Source organism: Grampus griseus (genome assembly GCF_964374135.1).
Source record: "Grampus griseus genome assembly, chromosome: 3".
NCBI classification, from domain to species: domain Eukaryota; kingdom Metazoa; phylum Chordata; class Mammalia; order Artiodactyla; family Delphinidae; genus Grampus; species Grampus griseus.
Window position 1 is genome coordinate 170,381,294 of NC_139019.1, and position 8,734 is coordinate 170,390,027.

General features: G+C 55.1%; 1 protein-coding gene across 1 annotated transcript in view; it reads left to right on the forward strand.

Annotated features, from left to right (window-relative positions):
* The window catches only part of CELF5 (CUGBP Elav-like family member 5), a gene marked incomplete at both ends in the record, with an annotated part of 46,528 nt that extends 39,299 nt beyond the window's left edge, over nt 1–7,229 (forward strand). Inside the window, 5 exon segments of the mRNA XM_082652119.1 lie at nt 1,161–1,223; nt 1,872–1,955; nt 4,566–4,709; nt 7,008–7,045; nt 7,047–7,229. Of these exon segments, the coding sequence (XP_082508245.1) occupies nt 1,161–1,223; nt 1,872–1,955; nt 4,566–4,709; nt 7,008–7,045; nt 7,047–7,229 (512 nt within the window).
* Between the last annotated feature and the right edge of the window lie 1,505 nt (nt 7,230–8,734).

Below are 8,734 nucleotides of genomic sequence, written 5' to 3' on the forward strand. Positions count from 1 at the left end.
GCTAACGCGTCACCTGGTACCAAGAATGGCACCATCAATCTTCATTAGTAATCGTTACCATTTGGGAAAATATCAGTGCCCATATTCATTCATTCACTCATTAATTCATTAATTCAATATTGGCCATGCACTGATTTGTTGGGCTGGGCTCTGCCCTCCTGAAGCAGAGGTCTCACTTTCCTCTACCCTATACCATAATTTCAAGGCAAACATCTTCCCACACCTTGCTTAGGTAAAGTATGTCATCTGCGTTTCCACCGCTGAGAATTTGTTTATTCTTACCTTGCAATGATTGGCGCTCACGGGGAGTTTCAAAAATAATATAGAGAGGTCCTGGTACCCCTCACCCAGCGTCCCTGGATGCTAACGTCTTATGTAACCACAGTATGTTGTCAAAACTAGGAAACTGACATTGGTACAGTACAATGAACTCAACGGGAGTTGGAGAGCCTACTCAGACTTCACTATTTACAGGCACTTGTGTGTGTGTGTGTGTGTGTGTGTGCGCGTGGTTCTATGTCATTTTATCACAGGTATAGTTTCATGTAACCACCACCACAATCTACATACAGAACTGTTCCATCACTATAAAGTAATTCGTTCATGCGACCTCTTTACTGTCTTACCTCTCCCCCATCACCACCCCATCTTCTAGCAACCTCTCTCCATTCAAGATTTTTTTGCTCAATTTTCCCCAGACTCTCCAGCTCTGGTTGCCTAGACAAGCTCTCCCCTACCCCTGTGTCCTCCCCTAGGGACCGTCGGAAGGTCACAGCCACGTAGGGGATCCATAGGGTGTCTGATGATCAAGGTGTGGGGAGGGATAAAGGGAAGGGATGGGGATGGGTGGTGATCAAAAGCAGAGACCTGGAGTCCTGGAGAATCCAGAGAATAAAAGAGAGGACCAAGGGGGGTCAGGATGGGGACAGAGAGTTGGGGTTGATTGTTAAACCTCTTCGGAGTCTGAGAAACCTGGATTCGAGTTTCGCTTCTGTCATTTCCTACCTGAGCGGCCCTGTGCCAGCTGGTTTCCCCACCTGTAAAATGTTTCCATACCTGTGAAACGTTTATGCAGAAGTGAAGCTGGGAGTGGGTGTTGCGGGGTGGATGGACGACTTCTGCTGCCCCCGCCCCACTCAGCCCCTCCGTCTGCCCCGCAGCTCAGAGCCCGACGGTGGCCGAGACCCTTCATCCCGCCTTCTCCGGAGTACAGCAGTACACAGGTAGGGAGGCAGCGCGGCCCCGCCCCGCGCGTGACCCTGCCCCTCGGCCCCCGGCGTCCTACCTGGGCTAGCCACGCCACGCCCCTAGCCACACCTAGACATGGTCCCTGCCCTCAGAGCCGTCTTCTCATCCTACCTTCCCTCTTCTGCCTGTGCTTCCTACTTTGGGCCCAATCCCAGTTCTTGGCCTCCCCCCACGCCCCGCCTTTCTTCATTTGGCCCTGCCCCTCATAACCTGCCTTTGGTACCGCCCCTCATGTCCTGCCCAGACTGACCCCGCCTCTGCCAGGGCCTCGCTCGGATCTCCGGCTTGTCTTCTAAAGGCTGCCTTGGCCCCGCCCTCAGCCAGGGCCACGCCCACTCTCCTCTTCCCTGTTGCCTTGGCCCCTCCCTCCAATGCGACCACGCCCCTCCCAGGCCCGTCCTCGAATGACCACGCCCCCTCCTTCTTCCCTAGACGGGTCCTTGGCCTTGCCCTCAGAACGTCTCTCCCATGTGACCACACCCCTCCGCCTTCCCTAGACCCGGTATTGGCCCCACCCTCAGCTGTGACCCCGCCCCTCACGTCTTAGCCCCGCCCCCACGCGCACCGGCTGCCCACCGGCCTCACGCCCGCTCCGCCCTGTGTCTCGCTCCCGGTCTCTGCAGCCATGTACCCCACCGCGGCCATCACGCCCATCGCGCACAGCGTCCCCCAGCCGCCGCCCCTCCTGCAGCAGCAGCAGCGAGAAGGTGAGGGGGCCGCGACCTCCCCTGGGCGCCAGCCCCGCCCTTTGACCGCCCCCCTCCACCTCCAGGACCCCCGGCTCGGCCTGGCCTCGGGGAACCGCTCGGCCTGGGGTCCGGACAGACCTGGGTTCAAGCCCCGGCGTAGCCCATGGGTGTTTGGGGGGGCGACTGACTCTTCCTCTCTGAGCCTCAGTCTCCTCCTCCGGAAAGTGGGAATGGGGCTAGTCCCGACCCAGTAGGGATAGCAGTGACCCAGAACGGGATGATTCTCTGAAATTTTTTTGAGCGAATTTAGGGGGTGGCATGGTGAGGTATCTCGGGGCAAATGAGGCTTCCTCAGTAAAGTCAAGGGGGCGAGGAGTTAGATTCTGGAGTCGGAGGACCGGATTCAAATCCACCCAGTTCTGACTTGTGAGCGTCATAAGGAAGGCACCTCACTGCTCCGGGCCTCAGTTTCCTCATCTGCCACTCAGGCGACCACCTTACTCCCCTTGCTGTGGAGTAAGCAGCGGCGGTTCCTGACACATGGTGGGCACTCAGCCAGGGAGGCCCTTCCTCTCTTTCATCCATCTAGTGGGGGTGGGGGCGGGGGCTGGGGAGAGGCAACCAACCAGAAAAGCCCCAAATCGCCCCACGACCTGGGAAGCTTGCGGGTGGCCTGGCCCGCAGACTGATTTCTGTGAGGCTCTGTTCAATTTCTCCCTTGCCCTGGGCCTGCAGGAAGGGGAACACTGGCAGGGTGCAGTGGAGAAAAGCTGGTCCCGATGCAGTCCGTGCTGCTGTAACAGGATGTATGCTTTCTGGAAAGTCACCTGAGTTTGCAGAACCTCACAATACCGACTACAAGGCTCGTGGGGGAAATGGGGTCGTGGTACACCATTCAGAAACATTGGCTGTGAGGTGCCAAAAAAGGAAAAAGATAAGATGTTAATGAAAACAGTAGCACAGTTTTATGCGTGTTACATAGTTTAGAGATACCCGAAGAGTACAATAAATTTGGTACTTTATCTTGGAAAAGACCGCAAGTTTGCAGGGGGAAGTGGCATCCGAGGGGTTGCAGCATGTGAGTTACCTTGAAGTGATGGAAAGGCTTGTCTGAAATCAGACGGAGAGTCGGAACCCCAGACGGGGATGGGCCCTGCTCATAACATACTTGGAGAACTGAGAAAGTTGATGTTGAAGCTGTATGTGTGTGTGTGTGTGTGTGTGTGTGTGTGTGTGCGCGCGTGCGCACGCACATTTTGCTTTCTTATGAGGTTCGGTGCAGCTGCGTGTGGTTTTCTGCATTCACCTAGTGTTTCTTGGAGATGAGATAGCACACAGACAAACACAAAATTCTTGTTTGCTCAAAACTGTTCCATAACATATCAGTTGTATGGGAACACACTTGCATTTTAAAAACAAGCATGTTAGGGAATTCCCTGGAGGTCCAGTGGTTAGGATTCGGTGCTTTCACCGCCGTGGCCCTAGGTTCAATCCCTGGTCGAGGAACTAAGATCCCACAAGTCTCGGGGCACGGCCAAACAAACAAAAACAAACAACAACGACAGCAACAAGAAGCATGTTAGCAGAACTGTGGTCCCCATCAGGAAGATAAGGGTGGATGTGGATGTGAATGTGTAATCTTGGATTTTGTATTTTCTGGGGTGGGGAATATTCATTGTGAGGGTGGGGGGATTCTCGGTGGTTTGAGGGCTACCTGTTTGTGGGGGGACCTGGGAGAAGGTTGTCTGTAGGTTTTGGATTAGAGGCAGGTTTGAGGACTGTTGATGACTTTGGATAATCAAGGTTTTAAAATGCTATTATTATTTATGGTTCTTATATGAGCCATGACTAGGGATTACTGGGGGAGGGGATGATTCTGAGGGTTAGCTGTGCTTTAAAAAATTATTTCTGGTTGATATAGCATATCACTTAAAAATTACCGGCGGTTTCAGGATATCTGGGGTTCGGGACTAGAGAATAATCTCTATTTTACTTGATTTTATTTTTGCATCATTTTTGAAATTATCCAAGGTTTTGAAAATTATCCAAGGTTTGGAGGGTTGTCCAAGGTTTTGAAAAATATCTGGATATTTGGGGTTTAGGACCAGGCAATTACTAGTCTGATTTTATTCTGTGATCATCAGACTTTCAAAAAGGCATATTTCATTTTAAAACCAGTTTTAGAATTATGGAGTTATTGCAAAGACAGTACAGAGTGTCCGTATACCCTACGCCCAGTTGATCTGATTTCTGTAAATGACCAGGAGTTGGAGGCTTAGGGATTTCCCGGGGTTGGGGTTGTATGGGATTTTTGGATTATCTGGGGTCTGGGATGGAAGAATTTATCGCAGTTGTGGAGGGTAGGAATCATACGAATTTTATAAGTTCTCTGGGGCCTGAGGATCATTAGAGGTTTGGAGTGTCTGAGTGTGGGATTTTATAGACAAGGGATTAGGGCTCCCGGCCTCCCCTTCCTGCCACTTCCACGCCTCTTCTTTCTGAGTGTCACGGGGTACCCCTCTCCCAACAGCTGGAGATGTCAGATGTGGGCTCCGGACCCGTGCCCCTCCCCCGGGGGTCCACCTCCTCTCCTTGGGGGCTTTATGTCTTTCTCTCCCCCACCTACAGGTCCCGAAGGCTGTAACCTGTTTATCTACCACCTCCCCCAGGAGTTTGGAGACACGGAGCTGACGCAGATGTTCCTGCCCTTCGGCAATATCATCTCCTCCAAGGTGTTTATGGATCGGGCCACCAACCAGAGCAAATGTTTTGGTGAGTCCCTGCTGCGGGTGCCCCCTCCTGCTTGCCAGCCCCGTCCCACGCGCCCCTCGCCCTGGAATGGGGGTTGGGAGGGTGTGGTCAGCCATGAGACAGGTCTGGTCCAAAAGAATCCCTGGAGGTCCAGTGGTTAGGACTCCATACTCTCACTGCCAAGGGCCGGATTCAATCCCTGGTGGGGGAATTAAGATCCCATAAGCCGAGCGGTGTGGCCAAAAAAGAAAAGAAAAAAAAAGAATCACATTTATCATCAAAGTAAACACTTATTAAGCACCTACTGTGTGCCAAGCACTCACCATGCAGCATTTCTAAGACTCCCTTGTTCATTTATTCATCAACAAATAGACATACGGTACACCTACTGTGTGCCACCGCTCAGCATTGTGCCTGGCACACAGCAGTGCAAGAAGCCAACAAAAATCCCTGCCCTCTGAAAGCTCACAGTCTTGCCACTCTGCCTGTAGAACTTTCTCCGATGATAGAAACGCTCTACATCTCTGCTGTCTGAGCCGACCACCCCATGTGGCTGCTGAGTGCTTGAAATGTGGCCAGTGTGACCAAAGGACGGAATTTTTTATTTTACTCAATTTTAATGAATTTCAGTTGAAATAACCACCCATGGCCAGTGGCTGCCGACCAAATTGGAAAGCACAGGTCCAGGGGGAGGAGATGGAAATTAACAAATATAGGATATAGGCCAGGGAGTTATAAATGGTGTAGACAAAAATAAAACTGGTGAGAAAATACAGACTGATAAGGAGGAGGCAACACTTCAACTGAGACCTGAATGATGAGGAGCCAGCCATGGGGTGTCTTGGAGAAGAGTGTTCTAGGCAGAGGGAACCGCATGTGCAAAGGCCCCGGGGCAGGACAGTGCCTGGCATGTTGGAGCAACAGCAAGGAGGCCCGTGTGGCTGGAGCAGAGTGAGCGAGGGGGAGAGAGGGAAGGGGGAGGGCAGGGAGGGGACGGGGCAGGTCGTGCAGGGCCTTGTGGGCTGTGGGGAGAACTTCCTTGTCCCCAGAAACAGAGGACATTAAGGCTCAGAGAGGCACGTAACTTGTCCAAAGTCACACGGCAGCAAAGAGGCAGAACCTAGGTTAGAACCAGTCTGTTTGACTCCAAAATCTGGGCTCTGAACCCACCCTGTCCTCTTGGAAGGGTCGACTTTTGACTATTTATTAAGCACCTCCTGTATATACTCGTTATCCAACCATAAAAGGGAAGAATTATCCCAATTTACATGGGGAGGAAAAAGAGGCACAGAATGGTCAAGCGACATGCTTGAGGTCACACAGCAAGTTAGGGACAGCCCCCCCCCCTCCAGTGCCCAGGCTCTCTCCTCTATGTCCTGCTTCCAGGAAGAAGAAGGAAATTTCTGGAGGAAAACCTACTCTGTCACATTCAGCAGTCAGGGGGTCACATGCCTTCTCTGAGCCTCAGTTTCCTCCTCTATGTAATGGGAGGTGTGGGTGGTGTGAAGACATCCACCCACCCCAGCTCCAGATTCCCCTATGGCTCCCCATGGGCCTCAGCCAGACCCCTCAGCCCTGACCCCACCATCTCTCTGCATGACCTCCCACCCAGCCTCTCCCATGGAGCTCAGGTATCCTGCCCCCAAATGCCCGCACATGCAGTCCTCTCCCCCTGGAGGACCTCCCCAGCCCCTGTGGTCTCTGCACAGTCCCCCAGGAAGTCTGTGAGGACCAACATGTGAGGGGCAGGAGTAGGGCCAGGTGGAGGGTGTCATGCTGGTGGAAGCTTAAGGCGGGGGTGGGGGGATGCTGGAGTGTTTCTGATGGCCCAGGGTGAGGGGGGGTCTGGGACTGGAAAGAGAGACAGAGACCAAAAGAGAAGAGACAGAAAGGGAGGAACAGAGAGAAGAAACACAAAGACACACACACACACACACACACACAAAGACACAGAGAAACAGAGAAACAGAGAAACAAGGACAGACAGACAGACACAGTCACATGGGCAGACAAGACCCCAGATGGATAGAGATCTCAGAGGAGGCACAGGGTGGGCATCCAGAGCCTCGAAGGAGGCAGGCATGGGGTCTGGGGAGGGAGAACATGGCCCTCCCGGGGCCCCCAGAGACCCAGCCTGTCCCCCACGTCAGTTGGGAAGTCTCAGCAGAGCAGACCCCAGGTAAGGAGCGAGCGCCCCGTCCCGCAGGCACGCAAGCCCAGCGCGTGTCAGAACCAGGCCAGAGCTGCTGTGTGTGCTCTGCGAAGCCCTCCCACCTCCCTGGACCGTCTGCCCCTGCGAGCGTACACCCCCGCCCCCAGGACCCCGCGAGCCGGGCAGCCAGGGCTGCAGCGCTGGAGCGAGCAGAGGACGCCCGCGTTGCCCTCCATCGTGGGTCCACCCCGGTCTCCGCAGGCTTCGTGAGCTTTGACAACCCGGCCAGCGCGCAGACCGCCATCCAGGCCATGAACGGCTTTCAGATCGGCATGAAGAGGCTCAAAGTGCAGCTGAAGCGGCCCAAAGATCCGGGACACCCCTACTGACCGGCCCACAGCGCCCCGAGGCTGCGGGCTTGGCCCAGGTGAGCCGCCAGGCGGCCCCGCCCCTGCTCCCGCCCCCACCCCGGTCTTGTCCGCACCCCCTCCTCATTCTCCAAACCCTCCCGAGGCTGGGGGGATGCTGCAAGAGGCTACAAGGAGCCCCCAGGTTTGGTTGACGGGGACAGAGCTGGACGAAGACACCCCCAATCCCCCCCCACCCCCCACCCCCGTGGTCAGGGCTGGAACCGGAGCAGTAGGATGGGGTTGGGGAGGGTAGTTAGGGAATCCTTCCTGGAGAAGGCTTTGAAGGATGAAAAAAAGTTCACCTGAGAGATGGGGCTTGGTCTGGAGTGGGGGCGGGCTCTGGGGCGGTGTTTCTGTCCTGTCCTAAGAATCTGTTCTCTCAGCTGGGCCCCTCTGGGAGCTCTTCATTTGGCATAATTCATACCCAGTGGGTTGATGGGAGAGTGGAATATTTGCCCCACCCGACAGCATGCGGCGGGGTGTGTGTGTCGGAAATCCCCTCGAACAAATGAGCAAATCCCCAAGAGTGTTTGTGCCATCAGAGTGAACACCTCTTGTCAACTCATCGCTTCTTTGGGGAATGAGCCGTGAGCCTCAGGGGCCAATGGGGAAACTTATAAGTGAGCCCAAGCCTTGGCAAGCCTCATCTGTGAAATGGGCCCGTGCCTGTGGCCTCCTCCAGGGGTCGCGGGGCGGAGTCACAGGGCACTCGGTGTTTTCCCGGCTGAGCCCAGGACCAGCCACCTGGAAAGCTCTGGATAAGTCGTTTTGATATTTTCCTCTTCACCGCCGTCACCATCATCATCACAGAGGCTCCTCTGGGGTCTGGTGCGAAGCAGGTGCTCAGTGAGGGGCTGCTCCCAGACCCTGCCGGGGCAGCACCCACAGATTCGAGGGTGTTCAGTCACCGGGTCGTGGGTCGTCGGGGGCGCGCTCGCGGAAATCCGCCACCAGAAGCCAACAACAGGATATCGGCGTGCTTTGAACATGCTGACAGCAAATCCTCACTAAGCACCTACTGTGCGCCAGACACTGTTTCCAGCACCACGAACGAACAGAAATGGGGGCGGGGAACCGCTTCGTGGAGCTTCAGGGGCAGGGAGCTGGGAAGAGGAGGCAGAAAGAAATGTTTGTCCCCAGTGGCCGGATGAGGACACGGGCTTGGCGACCCTCGGTCCCTTCCAAGCCGGGTGTGTCAGCCTCCAAACCCCGAAATGGACTCTTTCTGCAAAGGTGGGGGCCCTTGGTTCCCAGACCCCAGCCTGGCCAGGGCAGGGGGTGGGTGGGAGGTGATGTTGTCGGCCGACGTGACTCTCCCGCTCCCAGCGCCGCGCCCTAACGCCCCTCCCTTCTCCGCCAGGTGAGGGGCCTTCCCACTTCCAACCGATCCAGGACTTTTACGTAAATTACAACTGAGTTTGGACACCAGCCCCCCCTTCCCCCCTGACCCCCTCCCCATAATGTGAAACGCTGCCCAAAGCCAC